The sequence below is a fragment of the Anoplophora glabripennis genome, unplaced genomic scaffold (assembly GCF_000390285.2).
Source record: "Anoplophora glabripennis isolate ALB-LARVAE unplaced genomic scaffold, Agla_2.0 scaffold142, whole genome shotgun sequence".
Classification (NCBI taxonomy): domain Eukaryota; kingdom Metazoa; phylum Arthropoda; class Insecta; order Coleoptera; family Cerambycidae; genus Anoplophora; species Anoplophora glabripennis.
Window position 1 is genome coordinate 52747 of NW_019416275.1, and position 23931 is coordinate 76677.

At 32.3% G+C, this 23931-nt stretch overlaps 1 protein-coding gene across 1 annotated transcript in view; it reads right to left on the minus strand.

The window, feature by feature from the left end:
* LOC108906327 (nephrin-like) overlaps positions 1-23931 on the minus strand; it is a 222598-nt gene that overhangs the window by 12272 nt on the left and 186395 nt on the right. The window contains exons 7-8 of the mRNA XM_023457363.1: positions 19486-19636; positions 4460-4657 (exon numbers count right to left, since the gene is read on the minus strand). Of these exons, the coding sequence (XP_023313131.1) occupies positions 4460-4657; positions 19486-19636 (349 nt within the window). The remainder of the gene's footprint in view (positions 1-4459; positions 4658-19485; positions 19637-23931) is intronic.

Genomic DNA, 23931 nt, shown 5'->3' on the forward strand with positions numbered 1-23931 from the left:
GAAATGCTTTTGCAATTTGGAGCACAACATTGACGTTTAGTTCTACCAGGTAAACTCATTTTGGATTAAAAAAACGAATAAAAAACAGTAAGGCAGTTCAGACGATTGATTCAATAAATCCCTTATTATGTTAATCTAAAACAAAACAAATTTATTAATGTATATAAAACGCGGCAACCTACCTGAAGTCCTGAAGATAAACTATAACCTCAAACCTCAAACATTCTATTCTACTCTACGTTGATTGAAATATTTCAGTCAACGCATTCTATTTCTGTTGATTGAAAGCTTGGAAATACAGATTTGATCTGTGGTTGCAGATTTCTGTTTAACAATTTCCATAAAGGACAATGTTTTGCTGCAACAACGTGAGATGGCCTCAGTGAATGCATGTTCGATCCGCCCTATCCAATAAAAGCCTCTTATTTAGTTACTCTTATGTGTGGACAGATATTTGGATACGTTGGATTCGATGAGTACGGCGGTGACGAATGCACGCCAATGAATTCCAACGATTTCCAAGGCAACCGTTGGCGTTGAAAGGGATGTTTGTTTTGATGTGGACAAGATTTTAAACGTTTTCAGTCGTTGGCAAGCATTCCCTGGTGTCGGACAAATTATTGTTTATCTTTTCGTTATTCGATATGAATGGAACAATGATTTGTGTTTCAAATTACTTCAACTATTCGGAGATAATCCTATATTATGGGGTCCTAGCAATATAAATTATAAACTCTCCAAAAAGAAGAAGATTTTATATTAATCCGGGCCAAGTAGACCAAACACATGCCTGTTTCAAAAGTCGGGCTTACCTCGAATTTTATGGGCTTAAAATTAACTTTTGTTTTTAAATACGTAAAAAGATCTTCTTACTTTTCAAAATATCGAAAGCACAATGAAATTACAAAAGAAAACGTAAAAAGTCAAAAAAATGTGCTTTTCGAGATCTGGCGACGACTTTCAGAGACTTTTGCTTACACTATTTCAAAGAGCGGAAAAAATAAATTGACTTAAAAAAAGTATCCCAGTAGCTGCTTCTAAGTCCTATAATCCATTTGTTAAGTAAAAATCGTGAGAAGTGAGCGCAGCATGGGCACTATGACGTCACAGCGTTCCCCTCTCCTGGCTACCGCTCAGCTGCGTGGGTCGCTGTGCGGACTACTCTGTCTTTAAGGGCCCCATATTCTTTAAATAGTGTTTCCGCAAAGACAAATAATTTCAAACATTTAATAACTGAATAATCTAAAGCTTATCAAATAATAGGAATGTTATGTCATGCCACCTGAGTATTTTCAAAGATGCCGCAGTAAAACGAATAAACAGGCGCAAAAAACGATCAAACCATCAAGGTTTTAGGTACTGAAATCTACGAAAATACTAACTTTTTTATATATAATTACACATATAAATATTCTTATAACATTTACTTGCTGAGTCCTACATATAAAATTGTTTACTTTTATTTTATAAGTTTTATAAGTACGTGAAAATAATTCTTAAAATGTGGGGTTAGAATAATAGCAAACGCATGTTTTACAAACGCTTTTTTTTAGTTATTATTTTATTTGAGTAAATTTATATAGTAACAATGAATAAACAAAACATCAAGGATTTTATTTTTGTGCTTACTTTTGTTCTACACGTTTTACTTTTAAAGATTTCAGTACCTAAAAACGCCAGAAATTTCAGTATTTCTCGGCCAGGAATATGGCCACCTTAATGCACGTTTACTTGGTAATTTCTTGGTCGAATCTATTAAAAAAAAAATCAACATATAAAGGAAGTCTTCTGCTTTACAACGAGCCCAAGTTTATTACAAAATATTAAACAGAACAGCCAGAATACCGTTTTTAAGAAAAAAAATATCTCTGCGCCTATTGGTCGGATCGAGACGTTTTTTTTTAAATTCATGTTTTTTAAGCACTATTAATTGATGTAATTGGTCGAGCTAACGACCCTAGTTACCGTTTATTTTGTTTTTTTGTTAATAACTTTTTTATTTTTCAACTTAAAAATCTGAAATTTACACAAACGCGAGACAATGTAAATACCTTTCGATTCTTTTTTACCCAATTTCGATCCTACTTTGATTTGGGCAGAAGATATATGCGCTCGCGTTTTCGACTTAATAATTCTGCAATAGGCCGCCATTTTGAAATTGGGGGTCCGGATTGCGGGTATTTGTTGAGCACCTTCGACCTCTACAAATACACAAATTTAGGCTTTTATTCTGTGTAGTTTTTACTTAATTTTAAGGCCATACAATTCGAGGTAGGCCTGATTTTTGAAAAAAAACCTAATTCGCCCAGACTATATGGTGTTATTATTATCTACCAACGTTCTTCTTTTTGTTTTGAACTAAAAATCCGGCACTTGCACATAATAACTTACATAACGAAACGATTAATTCAAATACCTTGCCGCGCAAAATGACCGAATAACACACGGTTTCCTATTCAAAACTAAATCCGGTGTGGACTACAATATAAAAATCATTTCCAATGGTTTCCAATCCCAATGCCAACGAATACATTCGGTCGAGTTGGCGTTGGTTTGCATTGAAACTTGGTCTGTACGCGGCTTAAGACACAAGCGTTTTAGGGTGCTACAATAAAGAAAAATTAAGTGTACAGGATCAGTCAAAAAGTTGTGACAAAACATAGTTGCTCTTTTTTAATGGAACAACCTGTATATTATTCAATATTTCAATTCTTCTTGAAATTTTAAGCAAAATTCATATAGTTCATCATGTACCTAAACTTAACCGTTCGAGATATCGAACTTTGAAAATCATTTTGTTATAAATTAAACAAAAATATTTTAGTGCATTAAGTTCACAGTCCATCATGTTACCTTTGAAAGTTTCTAGCTTCATATCAACGCCTTGTCGTTCTTTTGTCTAATACTGATTATCTTGACAATACATGTCATAAATACATTTAGTGTAATTTTCTCGCAAAAATAGCACGTTTAAGTGAAAACGCTCAGTTTGAAGATTTGATGATATACAGTGTAGGAAAGTACCGATGGTCTATCAGAAGTTACGTGAGAGCGATAACGTAAGTCATACAAATCCATGTGATAGACAAGGATGGCTATAATGAAGGCGTCTAATAGTCAACGCCCATTTCGCCCTTCCACAAATAAGAAGTGAATCTTATTTGTGGAAGGGCGGAACGGGCGGTGACTATGAGAGGCCTTTATTATAGCCATCCTTCTCTATCGCATGGATTTCTATGGCTTACTTTATCGCTCTCACTTAACTTCAGATAGACCATCGGTACTTTCCTACCCTGTAGGTATATGGTGATAGAAGTGCATGGAACACCAGTAAACGATACAAATAAAGAAAATGATGAGTCGATATTCCATTCAAAAAATTCGTAATTGGGAAAATAATCACCATTAAACAAAAGAACGGCGCGACGTTGTCGTGGAGAGAAACTTTCAAAGATATCTTGATGGACTGTAAACATAATGGAATAAAATATTCTGGTATAATTTATCAGAAAATGATTTTCAAAGTTCGATGTCTTGAAAACGGAAAAGTTTAGATGTGATATATGAATCTTGTTTAGAATTTATGGAAGAATTAAAATAAGGAATAATATACAGGATGTTCCATTAAAAATAGCAACTTTGTTTGGTCTTGACTTTTTGACTGATCCATTATACTTAATTTTTCTTTATTGTAATAGATTTTAAAAAAACCTAAAACGTTTGTGTCTTATGATTTTTCTATAGCTATCTATCTTACTTTAAGAGATAATCGACCGTTTCCATACATATCGGCGACCCTGTAGATATATAAACTAAAGATATAGTCTGTGTCTATAATTATTTATTTGTCACACACGTATAAGAACGAAGTATTGCAGAAAAATTCTAGTAAACTTTCATCAAACTTTATTCTTTGTTGTCGTTCTGCTGTCAGTACATTAGGAACCAAATATAACCTTCAAATACAACATTATTTATTTATTTATTTATTTTTTAATAAGAACCTATCCGTGTGCTGTGCCGTTTTCCTTAAAAAAATATAAACCTCTGACCACGGATGTCGCTATTTGAAACAAAAATTATTTGATAGTACTTGCTAACATTTAGCGCATATAAACTTGATGCCATAATGAAAACACCATACATACCCAAGAGAACTATTATGTTTGTTTCTGCAGGAGTCTCAAACTGTTTTCAAACTATCAGATATACTCGACCACTTAAGTTGTTACATAATTGTGTATAAGTGTATACGTTCACGAATCGATTGGCCAAATATGTCTGATAGTTTCAAATCAATCCTCAACTGCTGCAGAAACAGACCTATTATAGACTGAAATCTTGAGGAGTGGGGGAATGCACACTTGATCAAACGACTGCAACGCTGAAACATTTTTAGGATGAATAGTTCTCTTGGGTATGTTACCATAAATATAAAATCGAGATGGTGTCATATTACCTGGAGCAGGCAAAGTTCGAATCACTACAGGTTGTGCGTTTTTTGACAATCCCTTGCCATTTATTGAGTAAATAGTTACAGCGTATTCTTGGGAGGGTTCCAAATTGGGTATGTAAAATTCGGGAGAAGATGCTGAAGACATGTTGGCAATTGTCGCTTCTCCAGAATTCAGCACCAATACGAATTTCTGTCGCAGACCTTCAAAAAATAATTCATGCTCGTTTTATTACTAATAATTTGTGATTTTCTTACAGTTTGTTAGTGATAATTTGTTATAAATGTTTTTTTTTGATACGCATGCGTTTACTGATGTTAAATAACATTGATTCTAAGTATCCGCGTTTTTTCAAGTGTAGCCCCCTTCCGCACAGCCTTTGGCTTTGGATTTGAGGGTTGTCTCATTTCTGTGGTGTGTTTTATGTTATCTCTAATAATTGGCATAATTACACCAAAATGTTAAAGGTATGTATAGACTAGGCGGTATCTGTTTTGGTTTGGGTGAATCGTATATCCACGGAGATTTTTGGCTTTTTGGCTTTCAAATATCACTAGAAATGAAAATTTTTCTATGCGCATAAAAAAAAACGTGGGCTTAACTTTTGACGGCACAATATGTTAAAAAAATTGGAAAAATGTCATATTTTTCTTCCTATTTAATTATGTATCTTTTTAAGAGTTGATTTTAGGCGAAAATGGAAGAGGAAAAAAATGTTTGTAATTAAATTTTTTACAATACATGACTGGTTACAAATCGAATGAATCATGATTATTATGGTAAAAATCGAAAAAATCACAAAAATGGGGTTAAAAAACAATACTTTTTAGGGAATTTTTTTGGTGTATTTAAATTGGGTGTAGGACCTTTATACTTGGCTCAAGAAAACTTCATGTTATGTAGAATCATCACACCAAATTTCATCAAAATCGGTTCGATAGATTTTGCATAATAATTTTGCAATCCAGATTTTGAAAAAAAAATTGCAAATTTTCAAAATTTTGCACAGCAAAAACCAAGGCCCTTAGATACTTGAAAATTTAATCACATATAGAAGGGCTCTCAAGCTTTCAAACTTTTTTTGAAAAATTCGAATCCGTCAATTAGGAGAGCTCTGGCGCTTGTTTAAACATTGGTCGAATTTTTGTACTTATAAACAATTAGAACTTTGTGAATATTCAATCAAATCAAATTTTTTAAAGCAGGTTTTAAAAGTTCTTGGAAAGACGCTTCTTTAAAAAAAAATAAGAAAAATTCACAAATAATTCTTTCCGGTGTCACCAGATTTCTGCAGTAGCTACTAAAACGATATTTTTCAATTGATTGATAATTGATCAATCGATTTTTTTTTTTTTTAAAGAAGCGTCTTTCCAAGAACTTTTAAAACCTGCTTTAAAAAATTTGATTTGATTGAATATTCACAAAGTTCTAATTGTTTATAAGTACAAAAATTCGACCAATGTTTAAACAAGCGCCAGAGCTCTCCTAATTGACGGATTCGGATTTTTCAAAAAAAGTTTGAAAGATTGAGAGCCCTTCCATATGTGATTAAATTTTCAAGTATCTAAGGGCCTTGGTTTTTGCTGTGCAAAAATTTAAAAATTTACAATTTGTATTTCAAAATCTGGATTGCAAAATTATTATGCAAAATTTATCGAATCGATTTTGAAGAAATTTGGTGTGATAATTCTAGATAACATGAAGTTTTTTTGAACCAAGTATAAAGGTCCTATACCCAATTGAATTACCCCAAAAAAATTCCCTAAAAAGTATTGTTTTTAACCCCATTTTTGCGATTTTTCCGATTTTTACCATAATAAACATGATTCATTCCATTTGTAACTAGACATGTTTTGTAAAATAGATTTAATTGCAAACATTTTTTTCCGCTTCCATTTTCGCCTAAAATCAACTGTTGAAAAGATACATAATTAAATAGGAAGAAAAATATGACATTTTTCGAATTTTTTTAACATATTGTGCCGCCAAAAGTTAAGCCCACGTTTTTTTTTATGCGCATAGAAAAATTTTCATTTCTAGTGATATTTCAAAGCCAAAAAAGCAAAAATCTGTGGATATACGATTCACCCAAATATGGCTTTTTGAAACAGATACCGTCTGGACTAGTATTAATATAGACAAAATACTTGAAATTATTTTTTATATCAGGGTTCTTAAAAATCTTTGACGTTTTATATCTGTAATATGCCTACATTACAAAAACAAATAAAATGTATAATTGGGGTATATATTTTTGGCAGATATTTTCACATTATCATGTTACCAAACTAATTTTGACTTATTAAGAGCAATGGCATAATCTACATAATTGGAAGATGGCCAAAGACCTCGAGGTCGTTGAAGATGGCCCTCTTATGTAAGAAATAAGGCCAAAAATGCTTGAAATGAATTGCAAATAGTTTTAAAATATTTTTATCACACTATATAATTACATTTTTTATAATATAATTATAGGAGTTTACCTATCTAGTTAAATTTTTGGAGATCAGAAGCTAACTTAAATTATTGTTATAAGAAATATTTCCTCCCTTAAAAACTATATATCGACCTATTTCACCCAGGCTGCATTTGTTTAAATACGATTTCTAAATTGCACAATTTAGAAACGCTGTTCTCTGTTTATTACATATACCTGGTGAGTGGTAGAGCGTCTCTGCAGGCTGAAATTGATGCACAATCCGCGTTATAATTTCATTTCATCTTAATTAGCTGGTTTATATAAACTGTGCTTTTATCTCAGATTTACTTAATTCAAAAACTTTTTTTACCACTACATGTGCTTACGAAAGTATACAAACACGATATATAATAAGCCATACACATATTTATAATAATATTAAATGTATAAACTTATAAATTCATAATAAATCAACAAAACTCAAGAAGAGAACAAACAATAAACTTTCTGCAAAAACACAATCAATAATTATGTTACCAGTAAAAAAACTCAAAATTTAATGGTAAAGTTTAATGCAAACAAATGTTAGAATGAGCTTAAAAATATGTATACTCCACGGTCAAAATTATAGAGAGTGATTCATCGCTAGCTTTTGGACTAGTAGGGGGGATGAAGCGTGCTGGGAACGAAAATCCATTGGCCTGTGTGCGTAAAAGGCAACAAGATATAGAAAATAATGAAAAAAGATAATAAAACATAACATCTAATATTTTTTACGGTTTGCTATAACAGGCACTTTGATCCATTTTAATTGTTACAGCATTACCCAATTGTGTTTTTTTAATTTATAAATTTTTTATAGCCATGGAATTAGACCCCTCGTCTACGCTTATGCTATGACGTTTCTCAGGACGGGTTAAATCAAGTCCGTTTACACCCACTAAAAAAGCATTTCCCTATTCCCTACCAAGTGCAAAAGACAGAGATAGAATATAGATCGACGTTCAGTGTAACTCGGTCTCTAGACGATTATAGATTCTATCGATGTGCGTAGCGAGCGGCACAAAGATAAATAATATTGAACCGTATAAAAATCATTTTATATTTTATACGCATTATGGTAATAGCTTTTTTATATTATGTCTTAGTCACTCTTTATAATTTCGACCTCCGAGTATAGGAGATTATACTCGTAGGTTAAAAAAGAAATGTTTTAGTTTTAATTTTAAAATGTACAGATAATATTCAGGACAATCAGTAATTTTATAAATTTTTTTGGGCCCAACATAACGTTGGTGGAGCCTTATAAATTAAATATACTTAGTTGCTTCATTAGTTATTTACAGGGTGTTTAGGTCTTTGAAAAGTTTCGCAAATATCTCGAAAGAAGTTTGACAAAGATTAATGAATCTGGGTTGGTCATTTAAGTAAATGAAGTTTCACTTAATTTACAGATAAATTATATTAACAGTAGCCCTACAGGACTACTAGGTCCAGTAGTAGATAAGAATACCGACGCCACTGTGTATTTTGGAAGTTTATTAAAGCTATTTAAAAATAAGGCTATTCCATGCGTTATTTGAATATTTGGAATTTCTCTTCGTATCAATAACAGCAATTACTGGAAGAAAAAACACGAGGTTTACCTCTTTTAGGGGGTGGTTTCGGGAGTAGCGTGGATAAATATATCTTTAGGTTTAAATTTATCAGGGAAATGATGAAAGCCCCCGTATTCAAAGCAGCGCTGGAGTTCAATGGTATCAAAGACCGTGCGGTAATCATATTCCATAAATAATTTGCCCTCGTTCATATTTCTCAGGATTGCCCTTAATTTTAATTCCGGGATGTAACAGAGGAATTTTACCTCATATTTATCAGAGAACATGTTACGAATAATATTCGTTACGTCAATAAATAATTAATCGTTAAACTTGATGGTAGAACAGCTAAGAATACGCTGATATTGATGAAACATTAAAGGCGTTCTAAACTGTTTAAATAAACACTATTTAAGAAATAAAAGGTGTAAGTTTCAATTAAATGTTCTAGTATATCTTAAAATTTATAGAAGACAGAATATAGGAAGCATAAGATATTGTAAAATGTTTTGGAAACTGTAGAAGATTGAACTATTACTTCCCAAGTCAAAAAATGTCTAAAAAGGCAGTTGAGAGAGATAATACAGGGTGTCCCGCAAAGTATGTTACAAACTTTGGGTGGTGATAGTATATAAAAAAATATGACTAAAAACTCTAATAAACATAACCTCTTAAACGCACTGTTTTGAAGTTATAGGCTTTAAAAGGTGCAACTACAAAAGTAGTTTTTGTGACGTAACTCTTTGTTGGAAAAAGAAAACTTAATGAAATTTTCAGGGGCTAATCAGCTTTAGAAAATCAATAAATAATGCGGATATGAAAATTTTTCTGCAAAGGTACAGCAAGTATCATAAGATTTTTAGAAAGACCATTAAATTTAGAAATTTTGTTGTCACTTGTGTTTTTTATGTAAAATGTTTAGTTTTCTAGTAAATTTACAAAATGCAGAGAGATGAGTGCTTCCGAATTATTTACATACATTTCTTAAGCCTAGTGAATTTTTAAGAATACAATCAATTCCCAAAATAATTTTTTTAATTAAGTAACCAAAACAGAACTAAAACAAAATATGTTATTATAATAAATGTTGAAATTGACCTCCTTCTGCATCGATACATGCTGTCAGTCTCTTTATAAAGTTAAATCTGACTCTTTGGAATATGAATAGACTATTTCTTATTAAATTAAAGGTTTCTACAATTCGCAGTCTAAGTTGATCTTCTGTATCAACAGGGGTTGCATAAACTTGAGATTTCGCGTGTCCCCAAAGATAAAAATCGACAGGATTCAAGTCCGGTGATCGCGGTGGCCAGGCTATTGGTGCATTATATCCTCTTCCAATCCATCGATTAGGAAACCGCATATGTAGATACTCTCTAACATGAACACTGAAATGCGCAGGTGCCCCGTCATGGAGGTACCACATGTATTGTCTCAAATTTAAAGGAACATTTTCCATTAACTCAGGGAGATGGTTTTCTAGGAAGTTTAAATATTCTACTGCATCAAGCCTTTGAGGTAGAAAGAAAGGCCCGAGCAAATAGTCACCTATTATTCCAGCCCATACGTTGACTGAGAATCGGTGTTGGTGATGACTATCAATGGTAGCATGAGGATTTTCGTCTGACCATGCATGTGCATTGTGCAAGTTCAGTAAACCATCTCGTGTAAAGGTGGCTTCATCGGTAAATAAAATGGAGCTAATAAATTCCACATTATGTTGGTGATGGTTAAGTATTATTCGGCAGAATTCTAGGCGTCGGGGAAGATCTTCAGGCATTAAATGTTGCACTTTTTGGAGATGGTAGGCATAAAGGCCGTTTTCCTTCAAAACACGCCAAACTGACATTCTGGAAAGCTGTAACTGATTAGCTGCCCTTCGCACACTTTCTCCCGGATTTTGTTCAAAAGATCTCAAAATTTGTTCATCTTGCGCGGGTAGTCTTCTAGCAATTCTACCACAATGTATGTAACGGGGTACCACACTACCAGTTTCAATAATCCGTCTGTGAATCCGAGTAAATAATTGTGTAGACGGCTGACGTCTCTGCGGATAACGTTCTATGTATGTTCTTCGAGCAGCTGTTGCATTTCCATTACATAATCCATAAATAAAATGCATTTCGGCATATTCTTGATTAGTAAAACGATTGTTATCCGCCATTGTACTCACAAATTAATAATTCGTCAACAGACACGATTAAAATATGGTAACAAATGTCAACTATGTTAAAAGTGACAGGCGCCTACTTTTTGAATACGTCAAATTTAACACCTAGCGGTGAGTAAACTCCCTTTGCATTTTGTAAATTTATTAGAAAACTAATCATTTTACATAAAAAATGCAAGAGACAAAAAAATTTCTAAATTCAATGGTCTTTCTAAAAATCTTATGATATTTGCTGTATCTTTGCAGAAAAATTTTTTTTGGCAAAAAATAGGATACAGGGTGATAAAAAAACACCCTTCCGCTTTCTCAATTTTATTAATATCCACATTATTTATTGGCTTCCTAAAGCTGACTAGTCCCTGAAAATTTCATTATGTTTTCTTTTTCCAACAAAGAGTTACGTCACAAAAACTACTTTTGTAGTTGCACCTTTTAAAGCCTATAACTTCAAAACTGTGCGTTTAAGAGGTTATGTTTATTAGAGTTTTTAGTCATATTTTTTTATGTACTATCACCACCCAAAGTTTGTAACATACTTTACGGGACACCCTGTAGACATACTGAACATCCTGTCAATTATCCACTCCTCTTAGTTACTAATTGCAGACAAGAATTTGAATAACGTAATTTATGCCATGCTATTTTGTTGTCGAGAGGTGTGCAGTAAGGTTATATTACGAATTTATATTGTGTTTTAAATAGCACCCATAGCGCAGATAAAATGCAGTGTTTGTTATCTTTATCTCTTCCAACCTTTTTGGAAATGACTCATCAGAAAGAGTGACTCAAAAGAATCCCTATTTTTGCCCGTTTCGACCTCAAGAAATCAATTCAAAAGTGGTCCAAGTGATAGCTTATAGTGATAGTTTAATGTAGGCGAGCATACATTCAATTTTTAGGATATAGGCTATTGACTATGTCAAAAAAAAAGAGGGTACAACGGAACTACAGCGTAACAGAAATTGTATTGTTTGATATATTCAATTGACCCTAAAAAATGATAAAACCGCGGAGTGCTACCTTTTAAAGGGGTGCATTTTTGAGAACGAAGTAAAAAGATGGTATTTTCAGTTTTTTAAGGTTTACTCGAAAACTATGCATTTTTTCACTATAGTTGTCAACGTCCAATATTTCGAAAATGAAGCGTCTGGAAAAAAAATTATATTTGATTTTTTTCTTATTTTATTATGAGGAATATCTCCTTAAAGTTTGTCGACTAAACGACGACTGTACGCATGTGTTATCGATCACCAAATTTGCATCATGCTGAAGGTAATAATTTAGAGACTGTGGCTTATTTGCTGTAAGAGCGAAACCGCTAAATAGCAACTACCACTACAATCCCTTTGTCTAATATATGGATGAAAATAATGATTTGCTTCTTGAATTTTACAGTAAATATTATTTAATATTAAATTAAATTAAAATTAAATAATCATTAACTAAACCAGATCCTTCGCCATATTATATGATTTTTGTATTTTTGGTGGTTTGTTATTGTTATCATTTTTCTTTTTTCAATATTTATTATTACACATCACAAATATATATTTTGGCTGATATGGGGAAAGAGTAGAACTGGAGGTACCTTTTTATTTATTTTTTCCTATTTCCTACAAAACTTGGGAAAAATTATACCAGCGTTTTCAGCGGGCTCAAATAGTTTGTATGATTTTGTCTAGAATTTGGTTACTTTAATATTTTGCTAATATTTCTTTGAAAATTTTAAATGACTTCTGATATGAAAACTACTGTTGTTATTCTAGTGCCAAAAATTCCTTACATCCAATTTATTAAGGTCAATGTCCCGGACCAGTGGTTCTTAACCTTTTGTTGGTGCGGACCCCCAGTTACTTACTTAGATATAAGTCCCAATTTAAATGACTGAAATATTAATTCTAAATTGCACATCTCACGTAAATATTGGAAAGATAAACAATAAGTTACACTCTCTCATAAGAGAGTGCATTCTCATTATATTAAAAAAAAAAATACATTTTTCAAATCAAATGAGTGATTTCCAGTTGTTCGTACACTTTCTTAAGTTCCTAGGTAATTTCTTTAACAGATTTTAACAATGTCAGAATTACTCAAGCGCTGTACACTGTTCTATTAAATATTAAGAACGACAAGGAGAAGGCATTACTTAAAGCAATTATAGCATTACTATTCACCTAGTTTTGTCCAAAATTCAGTTGTTGTAAGTGCACAGTGAGTAATGGCAGCAATTTGTCTTGTCAGATTATAGCACAGCTCCCTGGTTGCAAGTGAAGGGGATGGTGTGTATTTTACTGACGTTGTAAATGCTCCAACGTTACAGCGTTCCAGCATAATGGTGGAATATAGGAATGCATCAGTGTATACATAATACATGTCTTATATCAGATGCAATATGCTCGCCTGATTTTCCCTAAGATTCATATTAAATCGAAACGTCTACCCAGCCAGCTTAACAATTTTGTGGCAGAATATATGCATATCTAATTATTTAAATTAAGAATTAGCATTCTGAATTCTTTATATTTATAATTAAGTTATGAAGAAATAGTTCAATGTTCAAGTTAAAGTTGGTGATGTTTAATGTAGAAACTCTTTCAGGAAAGACTTGAATGAAAATTTAGTAGATTAACTCAAGTACGTATGGACAAAGTAATAATTTCAATTTTTTTTAGGATTGAATATTTTAAGAAATGGCTTAGGGCTCCTATAAAAATTTAAAGAAAGAAAAGGTTGGTTCTAAATGACTGTAGGAAATATAGCTGATGTGGAAAAATGTTGAAAAATAAGTAAATAACAGTTAACATAAAAAAATAATTATTAGAAAGGTTAGTATAAGAATATTGAAAATACCATTTAGCAACAAAATTAATTAAAATACTTATTTGGTTTCTCTTTATTTAGATTAAATCTTAGGTATACTTATATTTATCTGAGTATAAAATTCGTATCATAGTATCTTCAGTTTTGAAAATGCGTAAATTATTTGAAAAAATAAAATCATAAGTCATAAATGAAGTGTTTGATTCATACTCCATTTCTTTAGGAGTTTGTTTTTGTGTTATATTTTTCATAGTAGGTACCATTGATCTGCAGATGGTACAACTCTGAACAAAAAATGTTTCCAATCACAAAAATATTTAAAGGAGTTTAAAGAATGAAAACTAATAAAACCCTGTTTTATGAAAAACCAGTTTGAGTTGGAAACTTTTTACTGTCCACAGCTACACGCCTACTTGTTTTTTTTATTATTATTATTAAAGCTCCTCATAAAAATCACTCTAAAAGTTAAAGTAGTCAAGTTGTCCTAGTTTTATTATATATACGGTGGTAGTTTATTGTAAAACTGTTATGTGTCTTTTGCACACATATAATCCGTTTTTAATTTTGGAAATACTGATATATCACAACAAAACAGAAAATGATCCAGATATATTAGTCTAAAATTGAAAAAATAATATTATTTAAAACACCAAAAAGAAACAAATCCTTCATAAGTAAACAACGAAATAGGCTCAGCAATCTATAAAAATGTAACATTTAAAACGTTTCAATCAAATCTCAACATAAAAGCAAATCAAAAAGAAGGAGCTTCAGAAGAAAAGCATAATTTTGCAAATTGACTTAAAGAAAGATCTTTAGATTTCGTGTCTAATGTTCTTGATTCTAAAGCAACATGCTCTTGGTCATTCTGAATATATTCAGAATCATTATCAGCTTTTTCCAAAAGAAGCAATGGTCTGACGACTTTTTTCGTAAATAATTTTTAAAGATTATTTTTTATTAGAACACTTTCTATCCTAGATACTCTAAATAAGCAGAACCTCTTAAACGTGCAGGCAACACTATCAGACAGAGTAATCTGTCACCAAAAACACCACACCACACATTTACTGGAAACCGTTGCTGGAGCCGAGATCTCTGTACAACGTGAGGAGTTGCATCACACCAATAGTGAACGTTGTGAAAATTTAGGATGCCGTCTTTAGTAAAACAACATTCATCCGAAAAAAGCACCGCGCTTATAAAATCCGGATCTTATGTCGATACCATTGGGAAAATTCCACACGGGGTTGAAAATCATTGTTATTTAATGCCTGAACCCTTTGTACATGATAGGAGTGTAATAATTGTTCCCACACGGTACTGTTATATACGCCCGCTAAGTAATACTGCAACATACAACGCACGTGCACAAGATGCACAGGGTCAGCTGATATTTATGGTTAATTGTCTTAATTCATTTTCTCGAAAACGAAGAATTTGGACCATCCGTTGCTTAATAAAAGTTGCTTATTATCCTTTTTAAAGAACGCACTTATTTGAGAAATACACTATATATTATTAGTACCTCTTCTCGTTGAAAATTCAATAAATTGTATAAATAAATGCTATCAGAAAATTTATTCATATTCTAACGTCTTCATTGATTAATATCGGTCATAAATAAAGTATACAATTTGAACTATTTTCTACTGCTGAAAGTTAAATTGTTTAAAGGTTGTTTCTGGATAATTGAAACAGTTTATGTGTTTTAAAAAAGTTCCAAAGTGTCAATAAGGATCAAAATCGTCGAGTTAATTTAAAATTCACAAAATTTCTGAAAATCCGCAGGGCAGAGGAGTTGTTTGCGTAGAGACGACTTCTTGGCGACTCAGTAATATTTCAGTAGGATAGGGGTGAAATATAAAGAATAAATTAATTTTAACTTTGTTATTCAGGGAACGTTGTGGCCTAATTAAAAGTCAAATTAAATACTGTATTCCGCTTAAATTTACGATGAACAAGTCTATTAAATTTTTATTGTTGGAGTAAAACAATCCTCTCCCAAAGTATATTATAAAGGAAGTAACCCACCATTCACATAAAAACATAAAAGGGGGCACAATGTGTTATTTAATTCACTTTATTAAAACATATTTTTTATTTCTTTACATACAGATGTGTTCTTTATATTTCCATTGATATCAAAATATTCAAAATATTAACCTGTGCAAGTAAGAAATTAGTGCGAGATAAAATAAGAATAAAATATTAAGAATTATTATAAATCTAGCAATATCATACTGGGTATCTCAAAATTCATGCAAGATTTGAATTTTGCTCCATTTGTGAGGTGAAGTGTTGCCAACCAAAATAAAAGACAGCGTGACAGCTAACAGTTTAGAGTTATTAAAAATGGAGTACTACACGAATTAAGAACGCATTTTCATTGTTACGCAATATTTTAAAAGGTTTGGCAGTTACAGTTTGTAATTTTCGTGCAAAATATAGTCAACTGTGAATAGATTCATTGAAAAATTCAGGGAGGCTGGATCAATTAGCGATCTTAAACAATCTGGCCGTCCTTCAACAAGTCATGCAATATAAAAATGCTGAGAGTCCAAGGACATCAATTTGGCATCGCGGTTAAGAATCGGATATTTCGCGAAGCACTCAACAACGTGTTTTCTCGAATGATTTGCATCTTCATGCTTACAAAGTTCAATTGACTCAAGAACTGAAGCCTACTGACCACGCAGAGCGAAGAGAGTTCGTTGAATGGATTATGGAACAACAAGTGGTTGCTGATATTTCGAACAAAATTATCTTCAGCGATTATCAGACAATTCTTCTTCGAAAATGCGGTTGGTTATGCATTAACAGTTAATGGCAACATGATAATCCAGTTTTTTTGTGCCTAAATTGCAAAATATGGATGTAGACGACATGTGGTTTCAACAAGACGGTGCCACATGCAGCCCATTACAGCCCGAGAGGCAATTCAATTACTGCACGAGTCAATTCCTGGTCGTGTAATTTTTCGTTTTGATGATCAAAATTGGCTGCCCAGATTATGCGGTTTAATGCAGTTGGACTATTTTCTTTTGTGTTTTTTGAAATCTCAGATTTATGCCAATAAGCCCACGACCACCCACGCCTTGATTATTTAAGCAAAACGGTAATGGAAAATTTCGACAAAAGAGTGCGTATGTACCATCATAGCCGTGGAGGCTATTACCTGATATGTTATTCCATACATAACCCTATACTGTATACTTTATGAATCAATAAAAAATTTGCAAATTTTTAATTAAAAACCTGTGTTCTCTATCATAATTTCTTCTTGTTTGAATTTTGGGACACCCTAGGTATATAAAATAACAAAAAAATATAACGAGCGTTCAAATAAAAACGTGGTCAAGTTGGTTCTGAAAATTTGGACGTAAGGCGTAGCGTATAGCAAATGAACTTAAACGTCATCTGTCAAAGCGCTATATCGCCGCTATCAATTTGAATATTTTCGTTTTAAAAAGCGTTTAAAATGGTGTTTTCTCAAGAACAAAAAGTGTTTATCATAGAGTCCTACTTTAGAAATGGACGCAAGATTGATGGAATATGGAAGTATTCTATTGAGGAATGTTTCATAGAATTTCAAAATCAATTTCCCGGCGTTGTTGAGTACAAAATTTTTCAAAGTGCAGTTCAGCGTTGTGTTAATGTTTTTCGTGAAACGGGCAGTGTAACAAGAAAAGAAGGAAGCGGCCGACCTAAAAAGCGGACTGAAGAATTAAAAGAAAATGTCCAACAAATAATGGAAAATGCGCCAAGAACTTCTGTACGTGTTTTATCACAAATGGTGGGAGTATCAGTCGGTACCTGCCACACAGTGTTAAAAAAAGATTTGCGTTTGTTCTCCTATCGTTTAACTTGTCAGCAAGAACTTCATGAAGTTGATTTTCCGCGACGGGCTGTATTTTGTGAATGGTTTTTAAACAACTACGGTGAACTTCATAATATCACCTTTTTTTCTGATGAAGCCTGGTTTCATTTAAGTGGTTACGTAAACTCACAGAATATGAGAATGTGGTCTTCTGAAAAACCAGATAACTTTTTTGTCGAGGGCCCTCTACACGCTCAAAAAATTGGAGTTTGGTGTGCTCTCAATCGAAGGAGGATTTATGGACCTATTTTTTTTAATGGTACTCTTACTGCGCAAAGGTATAGAGAAGAAATTATCGCTCCTTTTGTTAACCAGCTGGAAGAAAACGAAATTACAAACTTTTACTTTCAACAAGATGGCGCAAGGGCACATACGGCAGGCGAGACGATGAATATGTTGAGGGAAGTTTTCCAAAATCGACTAATAAGTCTCAATGCTGAACATGAATTTCCACCGAGGTCATGTGATATTACGCCGTGTGATTTCTTTTTGTGGCCTTACCTTAAAAACACTATTTTTGAACTGCCTATTCCTGATTTAAACCATCTGCAGGCTCGACTTATAGACAAGATTCGTGAAATTAACAATACCCCGAGCATCTTAGAAAATGTCTTTAATTCTTTGAGGAACAGGTGTGAAAAGTGCTTGGAACAAGGAGGGGGACACTTTCAGCAGCTGCTTTAATTTATTGTTATAACAAGGAGGGGGACACTTTCCGCAGCTCCTTTAATTGTTTGTTATTGTTATCACGAATATTCTTTAAAATAAAGTTATATAGTCATTAACGTTATTGAAACTGACAGCTGCTATACAGCTCGTTGAGAAATGAGGTTAAGTTGGTCGGTATAAGCTACTCTCTACGTCCAATGTGTCAGAGCCAACTTCGACCACGTTTTTATTTGAACGCTCGTTATATTATAAAATTTAATACCACGGTAACAACTCCCATTACTGGCATTTGCAAGTTTTTTATAAAGTATCTATATTTTTTTGGAGTTTGTTTCTCATAGTATACTTCTTCTTTTCATAGTAATAGGTTTTTAAGTTTAGTAGACATTTTAGGATATGTATATACAAAATATTGTGTTAATATTAATAATTTTAGAAACCTTTGTCTGCCGCTGTTTCTATGTAATTCTATTCTATATTATTCTTATAGGCTTTCTTTTGGAGCAAATAAATGTGCAATTGAAGTGGATTCACCCTAAATTAAAATACCATGGGATGATATATTGTATAATATATGCCGTTTCCAAAGTATGTGATGACACTTGATGGTTCAAAGTACAAAAAGGTATACATTTTTGGATACTTTTCATATTATTAATATGGCAATCCCATGATAATTTAGGGTATATGAATATACCACTAAAATATCACTAAATTGGAACTCGTAATCTTTTTGGCTTTTATTAGGTTTCTGTCAAATCACCAATAGGGCTATGGTAAGTGAACATATCGTCGATGAATTAAATAGTTAAAAATTAAGTCACTTATTGAATAAGGTGAACCATTAAAGCAAGTTTAGAAGAGAATCGGGCCAAGAATTGAGTCTTATAGTACTCCCACATTGTCTATAATAGTTCTACATTATCATGGTGCCATATTGTTGTCTATTATTGAGATATTAATACATAAGACCAACACTGTGAGCTGTAAAACTATGTGTAAGATAAGTTATCTCCGAGAATTGAATGAGACTTATAGTTAAACAATTGTGAGAACTACGAACTGAGAACATATGATTTTTCTTTGGTCAAAATCTTTGATACCGATCTATCTATAATTAAAGTCGTCAAGAACTTGTTTCGAAAACCGCACCCATTGATTTAATTTAAATTTATTCTTTTATAACACAAGTTTATAATTTGCGTATAGATTATTTAAAAAAATATTTGCAGTTGGTATAATAAAAATATTTACCGAGTATACGGTTTATTTGCGAACCATAGAAATATTAAATCCGTATGTATCGTTAGAATCGATATAGCCTAAACAATAAGTATTAAACTTATCCGTTGATATTGTCATGTTTTTATCTTTTTCAACCGATATCAAAGTATGTATAAATCTTCCATTGAAAATATCAACATCAAATCATTAACCCCCAATCTCATTTTTAAATACACTGGAATGTTTCTTACCTCCATCGAAGCCCTTCTTGCAAGTCACCAAGACCGAGTGGTGGGTTATATTGACTGTCATACATGAATGAGGAGGATCTGGTTTCCCAGCTGGTACAATGTGGTAAGTACATGGTACTAACTGAGATCCTATGTTATTGCTGCCCCAACACTAAAAAAGAAAAAGAAAACCTCTAATCACACAAAAATTACTTAAAGCATACATTAAATTGACAGAGAACTAGAAAATCAGGTGCATGAAAATTTTGTAATTTATATCAGTAATGTAGCACATGGCTTTTAGAAAGTGAAAAAGTTTCAATTTTTTATTTATCTTTTCCATTAATCTTAAATTAGGTACTTTTGCATCAACAAACACTAAAAATACGACACAGAAAATTTTAATTTGCTTGCATCTTTTAACTTTTAGTTGAAGTGTAATTTAATAATTCTATGTAAAATTCTACGTTTTCAAACGCATATTATTAACTTTTTTTTATACAAATCAGAATATCCTTTTTTATTACATTATTTTCTTCAGTGATGAAGCCAGGGACTCATATCGCGATTTTGATGTCTAAACCGTACTCCTAGATATTAAAAAATTCCGTTTCAGATACCGCAAACGACCTTATAAATAAAACCTCACGGGAACCCTATTGTCCATGGACGGTTTCAGACATTATTATTCATTTTGCGTCTCGATCAACAAGTAAGAAACACGTTGATAATCCAATTAAGTACAAGTTAAGATGTTTCTTAGGTATATCTAAATGCTCACTAAGATAATTGCAATCAATACTCTGGATATCTCGAGTGGTACAAAACAGGTTGTCGAATGTACCTAACAAAGTTGCATTGTACATGTTTGGAACTTAACAAAAAACAGATGAAATATGGTTTTAATAGAGTATAAGTGAAATTACTAATAATGTTTATATTTTGTCGTTGTTGTATATTACACTGTAACATTTATTTATCTCTAATTAAAGACCCTCTGTTCCAGTTTTATCATTTGCGTTTAAATCATTGAGTGTTTTTATATGCTAAAATTCATTTCGGTGAAAGAGTATCAATGAAAAATGTTTATTTGTAATAAATTTATATCAAATATTTGTTTAAGGTATGTAATACTTTAACCATTAAATATTTCATTGAAAATTGAACAAAAATTATTTTCATGGATATATTTGGTAAATCAATTGAAAACCAAAAAAATGTAATATTAAACTACCGATAAATTTAAAGTTTATAATAATAATATAACAAAGGTAAATAGGATTAAAACAAAGTGTAATTTGCACTAGGTCACGGAACGATTAATAGATTAGTGAAATTAAAAATATTTATAACTCAGTTTACTTAGTTCAAACGCTGCATTTTAGGTAAAATTAAATACAAAAAATTATATTTTAAGGGTAGACTTGGCGTCGCTCTTGTCTATACTATGGAGAAATATCCATCGATTGTATCTAAGAATTATCATTCCATTCAAGTATGTAAAAGTTATAAGTTATTCCTTGATTACAGAAAAAGATTAATATATTATATACACATGCTTACAAAAAAGTTGTCTGCGCTGTAAAGCATACCTCTTTATTCTTAGATATTTTTGGTCACTAAATTTGAATCTGATTTCTATACGTCAGAATTTTTTTGTAAATCGTTAATTAATACACCTGAAAAGTCTTTCAATAATAGATTCCAGAACTGCACATCCTTTCAGCGTCAAATCACTAGGCTACAATCAGCAAAACTTGGTATTTTACAGGTTTTTCATACTATCCTTATGACCTTCATGCCTTCTAACCTCAACCCCCATAACATTTGTAACCCAATAACTACATAACTCTATGGTGCTGAACCTGATAATCGGAGTGACGCTACGAGAAGGCTCGTAATGTCGATCTCTAATCTTGATGGGCTCCAAAACTTTGGAATGGATACTCAATAACTTTATTACCTTTCACATCTTTATCACCACCATAATGCATGAGCCTAATAACTTCATAACTCCATAATCCTATGAGACTGTGAAAGTAACCCTATAACCCCATAACCCATCATCAGAAATCACTATAGCCCCATAACCCTATGAGGTTGGGAATGCACAGAACGAATACAAATGATCACGAAATTTATGGGTGATTTATCTTGGAACTAAAACCCAACTGACTATAATTTCGTAATCCTTACCAAATCACCATAACCCCATAGTTAAAATAATTCTAAAATATAGGTAATTATAAGATTATTTAGGTCTTGGTTCCAATGTAAATCACCCATAAATTTCGTGATCATTTGAGTTCCTTTGTCCTATTCACTCCATTCTCAGTTCAACAGGGTTATGGGATTATTGCGCTTCTGAAGTTATCTCGGTTTTTGATAAAGAGTTGAAGGGTAATAGGGTTAGTTGTTTCCTATTCTAACGTTTTAGAACATATCAAGATCGTCATTAAATGCGAGTTTCCTCGAATTGTCACTCGGATTCTCAGGTTTATGGTGTTCTGTAGGACTATGGGGTTGAGGTTAAGGTTATAGAGTTTATATGAAATATCTAGTTTTAATCTTTGTAGTCGAGTGGGTTGGCTTTGAAAAGCTGTGATACTTTGGAATTCACTATTGAGGCCGTGTAGGGTCAAAACAGAGGTCAGATTCTAGTGGCCGACAATATGTAAAAATAATATGGTCTGCATAATATGGTTGTGGACTTGTGTACCCTGGGTACATTATACGTACCTAAATGACTTTTGCCAGACGATCCAAGTTGTTCTTTCAGAAGGACATTTAAACAGCAATCTTAAATTCTAAATTCTAATAATATATAATTTAAATATTTCCTATCATTATAAAAACAACGATTACTCTTTGTGACGTCAGCTGTTGTACATGCTCACTTAATGTATCAAGAAAGTAGTCCAGGCGGTATCCGAGTGACAATTCGAGGAAACTCGCATTTAATGACGATCTTGATATGTTCTAAAACGTTAGAATAGGAAACAACTAACCCTATTACCCTTCAACTCTTTATCAAAAACCGAGATAACTTCAGAAGCGCAATAATCCCATAACCCCGTTGAACTGAGAATGGAGTGAATAGGACAAAGGAACTCAAATGATCACGAAATTTATGGGTGATTTATCTTGGAACCAAAACCCAACTGACTATAATTTCGTAATCCTTACCAAATCACCATAACCCCATAGTTAAAATAATTCTAAAATATAGGTAATTATAAGATTATTTAGGTCTTGGTTCCAATGTAAATCACCCATAAATTTCGTGATCATTTGAGTTCCTTCGTCCTATTCACTCCATTCTCAGTTCAACAGGGTTATGGGATTATTGCGCTTCTGAAGTTATCTCGGTTTTTGATAAAGAGTTGAAGGGTAATAGGGTTAGTTGTTTCCTATTCTAACGTTTTAGAACATATCAAGATCGTCATTAAATGCGAGTTTCCTCGAATTGTCACTCGGATTCTCAGGTTTATGGTGTTCTGTAGGACTATGGGGTTGAGGTTAAGGTTATAGAGTTTATATGAAATATCTAGTTTTAATCTTTGTAGTCGAGTGGGTTGGCTTTGAAAAGCTGTGATACTCTGGAATCCACTATTGAGGCCGTGTAGGGTCAAAACAGAGGTCAGATTCTAGTGGCCGACAATATGTAAAAATAATATGGTCTGCATAATATGGTTGTGGACTTGTGTACCCTGGGTACATTATACGTACCTAAATGACTTTTGCCAGACGATCCAAGTTGTTCTTTCAGAAGGACATTTAAACAGCAATCTTAAATTCTAAATTCTAATGATATATAATTTAAATATTTCCTATCATTATAAAAACAACGATTACTCTTTGTGACGTCAGCTGTTGTACATGCTCACTTAATGTATAAAGAAAGTAGTCCAGGCGGTATCTGTCTTACAAAGGGTGTACTTGGGTAAAACGCATATGATCGGAGACTTTTGCTTTAACGGCTTCTAAATAACATCAGAAATGATAATTTTAGCAACTATTCATTTTAGACAAAAATGGAAGAGGAAAAAAAGTTTTGTAATTAAATTTTAGTTAGTTGCAATTCGAAAAAATAATTATTGTTGTTGCAAATATCGGAAAAATCATTTAAAAAATTGTAAAAAATGCTAGTTTATTTGTTAATTTTTTTCAGACATTTGAATAATACCTAGGATCTTATACTTTTCCCAATTAAACATCTTAGTGCATAGAATCATCACACCAAATTGTTTAATTTTTTTAATTTTTTTAAATTAAAAAATTTTCAAAATCAAATTTCTAAAAATCTAAAACCTTTGAATACTTGAAAATTTCACCACAATAAGAAGAGCTCTCAAGCTTTAAAATGCTTTTTGAAAAATTCAAATCGGACGATTAGGAGAGCCGTGGTGATTGTTTAAACATTTTCGCAATTTTCACGCTTATAAACAATTGCAATAATTTAATGTT